The sequence below is a fragment of the Heloderma suspectum genome, chromosome 14 (genome assembly GCF_057233095.1).
Source record: "Heloderma suspectum isolate Gila_16-S chromosome 14, 16-S_ref, whole genome shotgun sequence".
NCBI classification, from domain to species: domain Eukaryota; kingdom Metazoa; phylum Chordata; class Lepidosauria; order Squamata; family Helodermatidae; genus Heloderma; species Heloderma suspectum.
This window is the reverse complement of record NC_139471.1, coordinates 6,441,990-6,458,575: the sequence shown is the minus strand read 5'-3', so window position 1 is coordinate 6,458,575 and position 16,586 is coordinate 6,441,990. Positions and strand designations below refer to the sequence as shown.

The following is a 16,586-nucleotide window of genomic DNA, read 5'->3' as shown; positions in this document are numbered from 1 at the left end:
CTTAGTCTTTTGGTTTTAAAGGGCCAGCAAGATAGAAAAGCACTTAAGCACAGACCTCTCTTCCGCGTCTGTGTGAGAGAGAGGCCATTGGCACGTCTCTAACTTGCTACTTGGAAACAGGGTGTCCTTAAACAGAAATAACTTTTAAAAATAATTTCGCTTGGTCAACATTATTCACTGGAAAATGACTTGGGTTGTGCAAGCTATTGTCCCTGTGAATTGGAACCATTATTCCAGCTGTGTGTGTGGTGTCTTGGAATGGACGGAAAAATGGTTCTGTCAAGATTTGTATACGAATTTGCCAAATGTATACCTCCCGAGCCAATAAGCAAGCTAAGATAGACATAGGTGCAAGTCTGTGGAAACATACATCTGGAATGTAACAGGGTGGGTGCTGGGGAAGCAACGTTGTGTGTGTGCGATTTTTTTAAAAAACAGTTTGGAGAAGCGATATGCAGTCTAGCAGCTTTGGACTCCTACTGCTGCTTCTCCACTCATAGCCGCATCTCCTCCCTAAACAGCTCTTCTCTCACAATATTAGAGCAAAAAACAACAGCCTGCCACCACCACCCCGGGCAGGGGGAAGTACTCTGAGCATGTGCAGTTTTGCATTTTAAACTCACTGAAGTCCTGGCACCATCATGTCTGCAGGAATAAAACGGAGTTTGCTTCTGCTGCCCTGATGTTAAACACACATTTTGTGGGGAATAAGCTCCCATTTGTTGTGGGAAAGCATCATAGATTTTAAGCATCTGTAACCATGCACATGCCCAGGTAGCTACCTCTGGCTGTACAATACAATGTTTAAAAAAAAGAAGGAGGAGGAGGAGGGATCCAGGAGTGAGCAACAGCAACCTCAGTTAGGGATGTTGGAGGAATTCGCCAGGGGCTGGAATTCACCAAGCTTTCAGCAGCTCACCACCCAGACTTTGGCTCGCTTCCCTGCGAGCTGACCCAACTTGATCTGCATCGAGTCGGGCCAGTTTGCAGATTTTCTGGTGTTTTATTCTTGTCAATAGAAAGTTGCACAAATTGCAGCTGCAATTCGTGTAGTTTGTGCAAATTATGGACGGGATTTGCTTACTTTTTGAAAAAAGTGCACGAATGCGTTTTAATCGATGGGAGAAGAAGGCACAAATTTCAAAGATGCACACAACTGATGCATACAGTTGCAAAGATATGCATGAAATTACACATGGATTTTCGAGTGAAAGGGGGGGAAAAACAAAGCTTCCAATCTGAGATGGCCTTGAGTCGGAACAAGCTTCGAGACGGGTTTTGGAGAACTGAAGGGAGCTTGAGTTTTACTGTTCCGCACATCCCTAGGCTCATGTGACACCTGAGAGGATATGAGGAAAGTGGCGTTTCTAGTGCACATCCCATGACATGAAGTCGTGCCAGTTGTACTACAGGTACCATCAGCTGACCGGCCAGTGTGATGTAGTGATTAGAGCAGGTGGGCCATTTGTGGCCCTCCAGATGTTGTGGCCTACAGCTCCCATGAGCCCTAGCCTGCATAGCCAATGGTGAGGGTTGGTGGGAGTTGTAGGCCAAAACATTTGGAGGGCCACAAGTTGCCCACCCCTGTGTCAGACTTGAACTGGAGAGACCCAACTTCAAGTCTCCATTTGGCCATGAGGTTCACCGGGTGACCTGAGGCCTCTCAACCTAACCTACCTGACTGGGTTATTGTGAGGATAAAATAGAAAGAGTGTAGAACCATGTACCCTGCCTGAGTTCCTTGGAGGAAGAGTGGGATGACGACGATGATGATTCTGACACTTTTTAATTTAGTTATTATATATTTATAATTAACATTTATATCCTGCCTTTTTATTCTGTTATTGTTGTGTTTTTAATTGGGTGTTAATGCACTTGTTTTATTATTGCTTTAATCAGGTTTCATTTATGATTGTAAGTTGCCTCGAGTGCCATTTGTCCTGGCAGAAAGGCAGGGTACAAATCAAATAAATAAACAGCTAAATATTTGTTAAAAAGCCAGTCAAGGTGGTGTGAAGCGAAGTAAAACAGTAACACTTCCAAGGTGCAATCCTATGCACATTCAGACAGAAAAAAGACCCACCAATAGAAGAGAAATGTCTCAAGATGCTGATACAAAGCTTTTAGTTGGGCTTTTTAACAAATAAAATCTTTGTTTCAGCATCCTGAGATGTTTCTCTTCTGTTTGTGGGTCTGTTTTAGATGCTCTCCCGCTTTTGCACCTTCCTTTAGACAGAAAAAAGACCTAAAACTCCCAGCATGCCCAGCCACCATGGATGGCTAAACATGCATAGGACTGCACCCTTAAACAATAAGAAGCAAGAACTTTAAGAGCAGTAAAACATTAAAACAACCACATAATTTAAAAGGCTACATTAAAAAGATGCATATCTTCACACCCTTTCTCAAAGCCAAGAGTCAATCTTAGCTCTTGAGGGTGTGTGCAACAGCATCCGCAACACACCATGAAACAGCATCCATGACACACTTTCACGCCCAAGCATGCTCCCTCTTTAAACCCAAGTATCTGATCAAATGATTGTCCTCTTCGAAAACACCAAAACCCTTCCTTCCTTCCTTCCTTCCTTCCTTCCTTCCTTCATCATCTACCTAAACCTGATGTGTGGAGTTATGGTTCCCCCAGGGCCGCGCGGCAGCAAATATCTTGCGTACCCCCGCGCTTTGTAGCTTCTCCGCCTTCTCCAAGTGTAATCAAACATCAAGCTAAGTAGCAAATAAATCTCTCCATCTCGTGAGCTGCGCAGCGAGATCATGTAAATGCAAATGAGAGTCTTGATTTCAAGCTGTCGTGGAGGGAAGGCGGAGGGCTGGGGGGAAAGGACTCTGGGCCTTGCTGCTGCAACCAGCTCCGCTCAGCAAGCGGCCATAAATCAAGAATAATAATAGTAATGGGAGCGTGATGAGGAGTTTTATTGGGCAAGGGGGTGTAATGAAATAAACACATGCACCCCCCCAAAGCAGAACAGAAGGGAAGAAAACAAACCGAGCTCATGGACGGATTGGAAATGGCAAAGTCATCCTGTGTATGCAGGCTTCTGAGGAGGTACAGACCTGTGGGCGCTGACCCGTTTAAGGGTGAAGAACGACGTAATATTTAAAGAGAGAAGTCAGGCATTGAGCTTTATTTATTTATTCGCAATATTTATCTACCACTCCACATCAAAGATTTTGGAGCGGCGAACAACAAGATAGAAGAACAAAATCCCATAATTAAAACAATTCAAACATTTGAAAAGAACAGATTCCGAACTTAATAAACCGCGGCTGGTCACTCAGGGAAAGCCTCTCGAAATAACCGTGTCTTCAGGAGGCATGAAAGCAACGCAATGTTGGCACCTGCCTGACCTCCAGAAGCAGGGAGTTCCACAGGAAGGGGGCCAGCACGCTGAAGGCTCTTCTTCTCCTGGTGGACTCCGACGAGGCCATGTGTCCATGTGGAACCACGAGGAGCAAGCCCTCCGATGACCTCAGTGACGAGGAAGGTTGGTAAAGAAGAAGGCGCTCTCTCAGGTATCCTGGTCCCAAGTTGTTCAGCGCTCTGTACACTAGTACTAAAACCGTAAACCTGGCCTGGTAGCGAATAGGCAGCCAGTGCAGTTCCCTCAGCAAAGGAGTTACATGCTGAACAGGGGCAGCTCCCGACAACAGCCAAGCTGCTGCGTTTTGCACTAGCTCCAGCTTCCGGACCACCCTCAAGGGCAGCCCCACATAGAGAGTGTTACAGTAATCCAGTCTGGAGGTTACTAATGCCTGTACCACTGTGGCCAAGCTATCCTTTCGTACGTACGGTATGAACCTGACTTGCTCCCGTCTTCACAGTGGGCACCACATACATATATTCCTGCACTGGGGTGGAGAACTTCAGGCCACGCCCCCTTTGCTTGGCTCCACCCACTTTCTACCAACCACCAATCGTTTTGTGGTTTCCAATCTTTGGGGCAGTTTTTCACCCCATTCTAAAAGAATGAAAGTAAAGCGGAGTTACTAACAGTAAGAGCTTTAAGCTAAAATATCCTGGTATTTATTTTGTTGTAATTTCGGCCTAACCCCTTTTGCCTTTGGCTCTGCCCTCTTTGCCTTCAGCTGCACCCACCATTGGAATGTAGTGCCCAAGAGCTTCTCCGTAAAGCAGTTCCCCGCTTCTGTCCCAGCACATTGAACACGGGTTCAGCTGTCAGTGTTGTCCCGCACACTCCTCTGCTTTAAAAAATAATAACAAAGAACCACATTTTACAATATATTTACCAGTCAGTTTGTACATCCAGCATTTGCCTTACTTTTCTGAAGAAGGTGATTTTTCCCCCCAAAACAACCAAGAGCCTTGTGACACCTTAAAAACACATGAATTTATTATGGCATAAGCTTCTGTGAGCAGCACTCGTTTCATCAGATGCGTGGCACATTTTCCTTAGTTACAGGTATATATACACACTCGTGGTTTGGGGATGGGTGGAAATGTAAACAGTGAGGTCAGAGGGAAATCAAATGCAAAACTACAGACAGTGACAGTGACTGAAAACTACAGACACCGGGCCTTATTACCGGTGATAATACAGTTGAGTGACAACACAGAAATCTTTGCCTTGGTGAGCTGATTAACATGCATGGTGTCATTAAAAATGTCTTTGTCCCTGTTCAAGCAATAGGAGATAAGAGCCTCCTAATTAACTGTAATGTTCTAGGGACTGAGGTTGTGGATGTCTTGGTGACATCACAGGTGCCAGCCAATTCACTCCATCCATCCACATCTGGCAAACGCTGCATATTCTCAGAACTGTTTTTTGTCCCCCCACCCCAATCTCAACCCTGGAAGGAGCCCATTTGTACAAACACTGCATCCATCCTAGGAAGGAGTCAGCAAACCCACCCCCACTGAATAAAGCAGCATGGAAAGAAAGTCATGCCTTTCTTTAGCATACCCACCAATCAAGACTGGTGTGTAGGAAGCAGGATAAAAATGCATGTTTTCAACCTAAACTGTACAGCTCTCTGGGTGCAGGTTGGCTCCCCAAGCCCCATTCATCTGTCTGTCTGTCTGTCTGTCTTTCTCTCCCAGTGTCTCACTTTCCTAGTCTAAAAAAAATCAAAAGATGTTATATTGACAAGTACCAAGAGTGGGATTTTCATGGTGGTGGCCCCTCATTTGTGGAATTCACTCCCCCTAGAAATTTGCACATGTTTTTTTTTAAAAAAAAACAACTTTAATTCCCCCCTTCGCCTCTGAGGAAGACTCAGAGAAGAATGAGGCATAATCTGGTGGAACCCTTTAAGGAACACAGACAGCTCCTCAAAGGGGGCAGAGTTAACAGCAGTTCCAGACCAGCCAGCCTACAGAAGGCCTTGGCATGGTGCTGAGACAACAGCTCTCTTTAGTTGGGTTTCAGCCAGCACCCACCACAGAGATCTGTCCAAGGTCCTAACTGACCCTACCTGGACTTGCCTTGCCTTCTCAAATTTATATAGTCTGGCATGTAGACTATCAGACATGGCTCTACTCTATCAGACATGACTACTCCATCAGATGTGGGGTTGAGCCAAGCTAAAATGGAATATCTCCTATGGTTGCTTTTCAAGGAAGTCAGCCACGACTTCATTTCTGCAATATATAACATCCCTACGGGGTGTGTGAAATCCTTGTAGCACTTGATTTCATTTGTGAAATGTTATTTTGTTTTGAAATGAATTGAACAAAATAAAGGCAACAAAAAGAAGCAGAAGAAGAACATACATAATAATATAACAAGATCACTAAAGAAACAAAGACATTCACTAATTATAATCTATAATTATAGTCTATAACCCATACACTTACGGAACATTTACAGTAAAACGGCTTAAGTAGGAGCTCGATATCTAACAAAAGAATAAAAATACAATTTATACAGCATATCAAAGGAGCATGTGTGAATGTGTGTTATTTTGTGTGTATGTGTGTATCAGTCAGAAAAAATATATAGGCAACTGTATTGGTTGTAATTTGATCAAAGGTTTGAAGGGCTTCAACACAGGAAATAAAGGGAAACCACGGTGCCATAGCATCTTCCTTAAAGTTAGGATTTCTTGATTGCCGCACTTGCAGAGTAAGATTATACATAGTCATGTATTTCTTTATTTTATTTTATTTTCACATTTCTACCCCACCAATTCAGCTACCAAAAGAGTCCTCCAGGGAGCTCCTATCTGGGGGCATTTGCTGCAAATCTAAAATCCACTTTGTTGGGGAAGGTGTTCCCCAAGACATGCACAGACCAATCCAATTTTGGGTTCACTCCTTCTCTGCTAGAATGGGGTCTTTGGGAGGAACAATCTCCCCACGTGTGGGATAGCTTTGAGAGGTCAGTGTCGGGCTGGTTTCCAGTTCCACCCAGCAGGTGGCAGCAGCGAAGACTAGCGAATCCAGCATAGATATCGATCCAGTCCAATCCAGAAATGCACACACCAAATACACCAGTCCAGAAATGCACCAATCCAGAAGTGCATCGGGATTGGCTAGGGATGTCCATCGATGGGAAATCTGGCCCTTTTTGGACCCGACAGATTCCCATGGAGCCCCAACTTGGCTTACATTTGTGAGTCAAGCCGGGCATTTGTTCTCAAAATCTTGTTTTGCACAGATTTTTTTAGAGACTGGAAATCTGCGAGCTGGCAGCTCACAGGGAAGTGAAACGAAGTCCGGGACCGTGGGGGCGGGCTGACTAAAGCCGGGTGAGCTGCACCCCTTGGACAGATCCCTCTGACATCTCTAGCCGTGACTGAGCAACGGTGTTGGGGTGGGGGTGGGGGGGCAGAGCAAAAGACTATCCATGGGTCTCCTTCTCAGCAAGCACCAGAGGGGTAGGGTGCACAACGAACTCTGAGAGCAAGGGGAGTCCTCCAAGGTGTGCTCTCAATTTGCGAGAAGACCAGATTGCCTCCAGTCCTGGCACTGTGATAAACAGCACAGTCCAGGAGGGGAAGCATGATTTCTCACTTGCGCTCCGACTCACACAGATGGTGGCCTTCCAATACAATGTGAGAGCAGCACTGCTCTTAACCCCCTTTACCAGCTGGGCCATCATGCATGTATTGATTACACAGACATCCCACCTTTCCCCCAAAGGGCTCAAGGCGGCGTATGCATTTCTACCTTCGTAACAGCCTGTAAAGTAGGCATTTCAAGCTTTTAGAATGGGGGGAAACCTGCACAAAACCCAGGAAACCACCAAACGATTGGGGGGAGGGGGCGGTTCCAGGGGAAGGTGGCATGGCCATTTGGGGAACCCCAGAGGGCCAGATTCAGGTCCCTATGCTGGCAAGATTTGGATTTGGCCCTCTGTTCCTGAGGTTCTGCAGCATGGCCAGCCTTTACCACCCTGGTGCCCTCTAAGTGTTTTGGACCATAAATCCCGTCATCCCTGACTATTGACTGTGCTGGCTGGGGTTGATGGGAGTTATAGGGCCAAACTGGAGGGACCCAGTTTGGACAAGTTTGTAAAGAACATGAGGTCTGATGTACAGCAAGGGGGTAGCTACTCCCCCCCCCCGAACCTAAAGCAAAGTAGATGTTTTTGGTGGGGGAGACACTAATTTGAGATGAATGGGATCCCTAAAATATGGACGACGCTCTCCATTTCAACCTAGGCAAGAACAAACTGCGAGACTTAACAGGACATTTTAGCCATCCTACCCCCCCCCCCCAGCTTCCAGGTTCCTCCTCTTGGCTGTGTTCGGGGAAAGGCTGGTGAGGGCTGACGTCTCCAAATGGAGCTGCATAAACAATATTTAGGAGGCTGTGTTTCCCCCTCCAAAGTCGTAAAGGGAGGGAAACTTGCAGAAGGTATCTAGAGAAAATTATTAGGGCCTCCTGGAAGGTAGCGTGAGATGGTTTTAATTAGAGCAGAGAGGTGGGAAATAAGGCAGCGAAATGACATCTTAATGAGGTTTAATGAAGTTGTCTGTTGTTGGGGACAGCTGTCAGGAAGCGAAGGGAAATCTGCATTCCAGCCAAGGCGGGTGAAAAAAGAAAGACGCTGCTGCTGGTACTGGGTTTGGGTGGTGTGCATTGAGGAGGAGGAGTGCTGCCTGGTATGTGATGGGATTTTTTTTAGTAATGATGCCTCCTGTTAGAAAGGTAATTAGCAGAGTAAATACAAAAGACAAAACAGAATGAGCATTTACCAGTCCCACATGCACCCAGGGCTATTTTAATGAAAGGAAACCACAGTGAAGGAAATGAAACAGCTTTGCTCACAAATGTTCTTGCATAAAAATACAGGTACAGCATAGAGTTTCAAAAGACGTTTCTTCAGTCCATTTTGGGTTCCATTACACAGGTAGGAGCGAGAGAGCAGACATGTGAGCTCCCAGCAATGGAGGAGGTCAGAGAGAGAGAGAGAGAGAGAGAGGGTGGGGGGAAGGGGAGGAGCAAAAGGAAGACATCACAGGAAACCACACTGTAGGCTCTTGAGATCCTGAAGCTAGTTGTGAAATTGTGATCAAAATTCCCATGAACAAACGGCAACAGTGTCCCCTTCCATTAACTTGCAGACGAGGTTGCAATATTCCCAACCATAAGGGATGTGGGCGCCTCCCTCCATCATTCTGCGCACCCGCTTGCTGTGACACTGAACGGCTGTAACGTGGCTTTTTGCTAGTTGGAAGCGATAATGCTGCCTCATCGCTTTCATCAGTTTGGGGTTAGATCCAAGATCTGCCTTCCACAAGAGGCAGGGCTCCACTTCCAGATGGTCCATTTGCCTGATTTTGTGGGGGTCCCCCTTCCCCACACCCACAGCTCACCCGACTCTCTGTATAGCATTTCCAGGGGGCTGATGGTGGGGCTGCCGTGGGAAGGAGGGGGCAGGGAACTTCGCCCGTGTGGTTGATCTGGACCCAACCCCTTGTAAATAAGTCCAAAAAAGAGACTCGCCTGCAAGTAGTTTTACTAGCCTGCTAGGAAATGCAGGCTACTAGCCTCTTAGTAGATGTGGGCAGGGTAACAGGGTGGACGAGAACAAATTGCCATCCCCCAAGGGACCAAACAGCCCTTCAAACAGAGGAGTGCCCTCTGTAAAGTACGACACCTGGCCACCCTAAATCTGGTTACACTGGCCTGTGGAGTGTTTTGGACTGCAGCGTTTGAGTTATTTTTCATGGTCAAGGTATTATTTCAGATCTTAATTCATGGTCTGTGTGTCACCTTGGGAGGGTTTTCCCTTAAAGGGGGGCTCTGAAATACTGGGAATAAATACATATAAATACATACCGTGTATATTTATTTCTAAATAAATAAATAAAAACACCACCACCACCACGACCTTACACAGGCAAAGGCAGGGGTGAGACAGTTTGTCCTTCGCCAACATGGGTTGTTGTGGGAAGCCAGCCTTTGAATCCCCCCCTCACTGCACCACCACCCCAAACTCCGCTCCGCCTCTCCTGTCATCCCCCCCCCCCGTCCTTCCTTAGAAAGGCTAATAAGGTTTCGTGACAGACTAATCTCTGACCGACTTCACCATGGTGACCCTGGTGCAAGACACAAAGGCATGGACAGAGGTCAATTAATCCCATAGACATCACAAAGCCAGGGTACACACAGCGAAAGAAAGGGAGTTAATTTTAAAACGAAATAAGGAAAGAAAAAAAAACCCGAGCAGTTATTGTGTGCCCCCCTGCCCTTTTAAGCCTTTCCACGGCCTTCCTCGAACCATCCTCCTTCGCACTTGTCCCTCAGTTGGTCTTTTCTTGACCTTTTCTGCCTGAGAGAGAACAGCAGGCTATTCAAGGCATCCGGAAGATTTGCTGACCACAAACCTTTTATTTCCCACAATTTCAGTGCATTTGGGGGACCCCCTTCACGGGGAATGTTTCATCACATTGTAGCTGTGAGGGAAATGTTCGAGTTGGCATCCAGGGCCAACCCAAGACCTTTTCAAGATCTCTGGGGGAGGTCCTTCTCGCAGTCCTGCCACTGTCAGAGGCACATTTGGTGGGGATGCGAGACTCGGGATGTTTGGCCCCTTTGGGGCTTGAAGGAATTCTGCAAGGTACCCGACTTGGTTTGCGTTTGCAGGCCGAGCTGTGGGTTTTCCCCAAACTCTGGGGACTTCTTGCGTATTGAGGCGGGGCGGGGGGGTCAGCCACAATTTGCACAGATGTGTGCACTTTGCACAAATTGCAGACACAATTTGCATAATTAGCACAAATTGCGGCCAAAAATTTGTGTAATTTGTGTGAGTAATTTGTGGCAAGACTCTGCTCCAGCATCAGACTTCAGGCTTAATCTTGGAACATATGAAGTGAAAAAATGGAAGACAATACCCCTGAGCAGGTGCAAAGTGCATGTGAATTAGCTTTGCATCAATTATTCTGACTGCAGAAAATTGGGGTTTGGGGATTGCTATATATATATATATATATATATATATATACACACACACACACACACACATACACACACACACACACACGTATGGTCCATGGGGTCATGAAGAGTCGGACACGACTTAACGACTGAACAACAAGAACATATATATGCAGGGAGAAAGGGAGAGAGGGAGGATGGGAGGTGTAAAACAGCACAACAGCAGCAAAGCAACAAGGAGACTCTGGATCCACTGTGGATGCAGTCCATCTTACGGTAAAATATATAAGAAAGATAAATAGACTTAACTATCTTTCATATATATATATATATATATATATATATATATATATATATATGACCTATAGGTTATGACCTATAAAGCCCTATACGGCTTGGGACCAGGCTACCTGAAAGACTGCCTTCTCCCAGACAAGCCTGCCTGGTTCTTAAGAAGTTCTGAAGAAGATCTTCTTCTGAGACCACCATCACAGGCACGTTTAGTGGAAATGCGAGACACGGTCTTTTTGGTGGCCGCTCCCAGGGTGTGGCACTCCCTCCCAAGGGAGGTTAGGCCCGCTCCCTCTCTACTATCCTTCTGAGAGCAAGCAAAGACAGCTTCATTCAAGAAAATCTTGGCCCCGTAAATTGGTCTGTGGGCTGGGTGCTGTTTTTATTGTGTAGGTGTTACGTTTTTATTGTATTTTAATGCGTTTTATTGTTTTAATCTATTTACATTGTTTTGTAAGATGCCATGAGTGCTATGGTCGAAAGGCGGGGCATACATACATACATTCATTCATTCATTTATTTGAAACAGAGGCCTTGGGGACCACCGATTTAACAGTTACATTTTTACTCCTCCTTGCAGCCAGAACTTGGGAAGCCTCGTAGAAGTGGCTACACTCTCCCCGGCCACGCCTTCAACTATGGCTTATACGTACATGGGCTCGACGGAGGCGTACCTGAAGGTAAGATAACAGGATGTGTGAGACTTTACCAGTTATCTTCCGATATTTCCACCTACTTAGGAATGTTCAGGCCTACATTTGGGGGAAAGGGAGCATTCAACCTTCCTCATAGCTGCGATTTTTGAATCCATTATTGCAGGGGCAATTGTCTAGTTACTAAAAGGTCACAAATAAATGTGCAGTCTTTCAAGCTCATTGAAACTCTTTATCAGGCTGGATGTTCAACCAAAAAGACCCAAAGACACACTCTCTCTCTTTCACACACACACACACACACACACACACAGGGTGTTGATGGGCAGGATATTTTAAAACAACAAACCAGTCTGCAGTTTGTAATAGGGTTCAGATGGAACGGGGAAAGGCATTGTCCAGACTTAATTAGGGAAGGGTAGGGAGGTATCATGAAACCACGTTTCATGGTTTGTCAGACACCTTTGGTTCTGCCGCCCACCCATTGACAGAATCAGATTTTTTTTTGTTTCCAAATTTGCACAAATGCACAATTGTGCACATATGAAAATGCACAAATCCCCCCCAAATGTGCATTTTCACACTTTAGTCTATGGGGGAAATGCACATTTTTGGTGGGTTTTTTTCAATGTTGCGCATTTCTCTATGACAAAATTTGCGCAAAATTCAGGAAAGTTTTTTTAAAAGTTCCACAAGTCCGCAGAATCTGCCTGACAGGGGGAAAGCCAGTCCACTGCAGAATCCAAGGGTCGGATTTATGAAAATCGAAACTCATTTGGTTCCCTTGTGGATTTCTCTGATATCCCTAGGGAAAGGCGAATATATCAGCTTCACTTTCTCCTGCAGTTGTTATTGTTTTTTAATCTCAAGTTCTTCCTCTCCCAGATATGAAGAATTTAGCCTGTGTTTGGTAAATTCTAATCAAAAGCAAACTAAAACTGAATTCTCACCCATCTGCACCAGCCAAATTCAACTCATACAGCTATACCCAGCCTGGAGAAGACCCCGATGTACAGTACCTGGCTGCCATATAGCTGTTAAAGATCGTAGAATCATAGAATAGTAGGGTTGGAAGGGGCCTACAAGACCATCGAGTCCAACTGAAACTGAAAAATGAAAAACTGAAACTGAATTCCTACCTATCTGCACCAGCCAAATTCAACTCATACAGCTATGCTCAGCATGGACAAGACCCCGATGTACCTGGCAGCCATGTAGCTGTTAATGATGAGGAACCTGTCAGAATTAAGACATGGAAGCCCAATCATTTTATTTGTTTATTTAAAATATTTCTTGGCCACCTTTCAGGGCAGAAGCCTTCCCATGGCAGCGTACAACAATAAAACCCACAAAACGGATACAATATTAAAAGTGATCAAAACACAATAAAACAATAAGCAATAGATAAGCAGCAATAAACAAAAAGCAACAATAAGCAGTAAAACAGCAATAAAAACAGCAACAAATGCAGCAACAACAGTAATCATATCTGAAGGCCAGAAGAAGATAATATGTTTTCAAGGCCTTCTTAAAAGCCTGCAACGATGGAGCATAACAGACCTCTGATGGCAACTTATTCCAGAGGGGTGGGGCCACTGCAGAGAAGGCCTTCTCACGTTTGGTCACCCACCCAGAGAGCAATCCTATGGCCACTAGACACTGTCTAGACAGCCATAGGATTTTTTGGTTTCTGGAAACTGCACTCCCTACTGCCTCCCCCACCCCTTGTAGCCAGCGTGGTTCTTTCCGCACCGCCCCTGTCTCCGCGCTCATAAATGGACTACGGAGAGGGTGAAAAGGGGGTGGTCCCATGAGCCAGGAGGGGAGGAGACTGTGGAAGCCACTTTAGACAGCTTGCTATCTGGTCTCTGGGCCCCTCCCCTCCCCCTCCCCACAGCTGTGTCTAGAAAATGCACGTCTAACCACAAACGCAGGGCAGCTGTAGCACAGAGGACTGGATCCCCTCCATGCACTGTCTGCCCTGCACTGGATAGGCATCAGCCTCTGAGTTCGGAGGCTGACGTCCGTCTCAGTAGGATTGCGACCCTAACTGCTGTCACAGTTGAGCATAACATGACTGAATACATGGGGGGTGAAAGCCAATGCAGCCCCTTCAGCTGTAATATGCTGCCGACAGGTTGCCCAACTCAGTAAGCTAGCTGGGGCATTCCTCACCAGTGTGTAAACGTGGAAGACAATTGCTATTTCAAGCAGTTTAGCGGTGTAGAATAATTGCTCCTTCTCATGTCTAGATTCCGGTTGGGCCTGTGGCTTTTGGGGGCTAGCTATGCTTCTTCTTCCCAGAGTCAGTTATCTGTTGAGACCGAACAACTGACAGGCTAGCAGATAAGCCTCTGGCGAGACCTCAAGGTCAGCCACTTGTTAGGAGAGTAGCTGGGATGGAGTTATATATGCTGGCTAACTACCAAACATTCTCAAAGTCATTGTCCCAGCTCGGGGTGGAATTAATATGAACATAATGGTACATATGAATCCATGAGACACCCCCAGGGTGGGATGTCAATGCAGGCTGATCCAGAAAGGTGCTGAGTGCCAGAGGTTGGTACTGGAGTCACGTCTGTTGCCAGATTTTGATGGGATTTCCAGCAACTGTAGGGACGTACGCTTATGATTTTGCTTTGGAGTTGCTTGCTGCAATAATTGCACTGCAGTGTTCTGCTTTCCTGCTGCGTCAGTTTATTTTTCCTTAATACAATCTTTAGCCTTCACCAATTAGTGTGTTAGTTGTTTCTGAATCCTAAGAAGAACCGTTGCCTCTTGGCAACACAACCAGCCTAATGGCGCAAAACCAATGAGGGAAGCATTTCACCATGCAATCACCATCACCACTGCCGCCGCCTGCAAGTGGTAAAGTCCAAGAAGGGTTTACCACTCCATCTGCCAGGCCAGTCTCTGCACCGGAGTGGCTCCTGTATAAACGTCCTGACTTTTGTTAACCTCCTCTTTCTCCTTAGCCATTGGCCACTGGAATGTGATGAAGCCACGCGTCACTTTGGCGAAAGAGCGGCCCCGAGATTACAAGACCATAAACTGCAAAGCCCTCAGGGACGGCTTTGTCACAGCACATGAGAACAACCTGTACCGCCAGATCAAGGACATCCGTCTCAACGAGGATGACGAGAGGCGTTTCAAGAGGTCACCCCCCAAAGTACCTGCAGACATGACCTACGGAAGACCAGCACGGTGAGAAGGGGACGGCCGAATCTCCTCAGGTGTATCGCTTTTTGCAGGAAGGGGAAGTATTCTCCAATCCCCTGAGAGCAGCCTTCCCCAACCCGGCTCCCTGCAGGTGTGTCGGACAACAAATCCCATCATCTCTAGCCAGCATGGGCCTTTTTAGTCCCACACATCTGGAGGGCACCTGGTTGGCGAAATCTGCTCTATAAAGCACTCAACTGTAGGGGTACAGAAACTCAGACCCTCCTGTGGTCCCAATCCGGCCCTCTGGGGTTCCCCAAAAGGCCACCCCCCTTCCCCATATCCAACCCCTTTCCCCCAATTTCCAATCATTTGGTGATTTCCCAGCTTTTCTAAATGGTTGGAATACCTCCCCTAAGGCTGAATTACTGGCATGAAGGGTAAAATGCAACAGAAGGCCTACTTAGAGTAGACCCATTGAAATGAATGGGGCTTACATTAGTCAGGATTAACTTAAGTTCCACTCATTTCAGTGGGTCTGCTCTCAGTAGGACTTCTGTTGGGTTTTACCCTAAGAGCTTTTAGCTAAAACAGGCTGGTATTTTTTTATATTTTTAGCCCTGCCCCCTTTGCCTTCAGCCCTGGCCACCACTGGAACATGGCCCCCAAGTTGGAATTCAGCCCTTGAAGTTGTGCCTGAACACTTAGCTGCTACATCTTAGTGCCTGGGTAGCATTCCTGGGCAAAATTTCCCCTGCTATGGTGAGATGCGTTGTGTATTTCTGTGTATTTATTTAAAATATTTCTAGGCCTTCATTCAGGGCAGAAGCCCTCCCAAGGCAGTTTGCGATAAAATAGGCCAATAAACATTCATAAAAAACAATGAAACAAACACAGGCATAATTAGGGATGTCTGTTGCCAGGAAATCCAGCCTTTTGGGGGGGCTCGCCAGATTTCAATGGCGTTCCTGGCTTGTCTTGCATTTCCGAGCCGGGCCACAGGTTTTTCCTAACATCTGGAAACTTCTTTCGGGTTGTTTTTTTTTTAATCATAAACAGAAATTTCCACAAATTGTGGCCGTAATTATGCAAATTACGGCCCTAATTTGCATTAATTTCTATTTATAAAAATATAAAAGAACCCCCAAAATCCACGCGGTGTCCCAACTCAATGCAAATCAAGTTGGCCTAGCTTGCAGGGAAAAGAGCCAAAGTCCGGGAGGCTGAGCTGAAGAAAGCTCGGCTAACTCCACCCACCAGACGGATTCCTCTGACATCGGTACACATAATGGGAGAGGACCAGAGTAAACAAGTAGTTCTTCAGGGCAATGGCAGACCCCCGATGACAACCCATTCCAGAGGTGTGGGGCCACTGAGGAAAAGGCTGTTGCTTGTGTCCTCGCCCACCTGACTGCCCTCAAAGGTGGGCAAGTGAGGAGGGCCTGTGTTGTTGTTCTTAAAGTGCAGGCAGGCTGAAATGGGGGAAGGCAATTTCGATTTAAATGATAGTAATTTTCTCCAGATATGCATCTATATATACAAATTAGCCTGTGCAAATGTAATGGAAATGCATCGTCGTCTTTTATCTTCTTCTCCTTTTTGGTGATGCATTTCCTCTTTGGGGTGATGTCAAACTGATTGCTCTAGTTAAAACCCACTAAAAGCCTGGCCAAAGAAACGGCCATTTGACAGCCCACCTCAAAACCCTCAACAAAGGGGCCAGTCAAACCTCTTTCGGGAGAGATTTCCACAACCACTGGCCACATCTCACTTGTTACCTTCTATGCTACCACCGGCCACACCTCCCTTGGCAGCAGAGCAAAGATTGCGGCCTCCTATAATCAGGGCCTGCGTCGAGGATAGGCATGGTGGGGCACCTGTCAAGAGCCCGCACCCCAGCCAGGGGCCCACTGGCAAGAGGCCCCTGGAGTTGCTCCTCCTCTTTCCCACTGCAGCCTGCGTGTTCCCCTGCCTCTTGCTGTGGCCCAGGCGATGGTGGTGGTGAGAAGGAGGAGCAGGAGATGCCAGGGCCGGCCTCCTCCCTGGCTCTCTGCCTGCCAAGCAAGCAAGTGGCAGCCATGATGAGGAAGAGGAAGAGGAGCAAGGTGACCATGGCGATG

At 46.5% G+C, this 16,586-nt stretch overlaps 1 protein-coding gene across 1 annotated transcript in view; it reads left to right on the top strand.

Annotated features, from left to right (window-relative positions):
* Positions 1–10,872: 10,872 nt before the first annotated feature.
* Positions 10,873–16,586, top strand: part of CFAP77 (cilia and flagella associated protein 77) — a 51,746-nt gene continuing 46,032 nt past the window's right edge. Inside the window, exons 1-3 of the mRNA XM_084821332.1 lie at positions 10,873–10,908; positions 11,235–11,334; positions 14,283–14,511. Of these exons, the coding sequence (XP_084677458.1) occupies positions 10,873–10,908; positions 11,235–11,334; positions 14,283–14,511 (365 nt within the window). The remainder of the gene's footprint in view (positions 10,909–11,234; positions 11,335–14,282; positions 14,512–16,586) is intronic.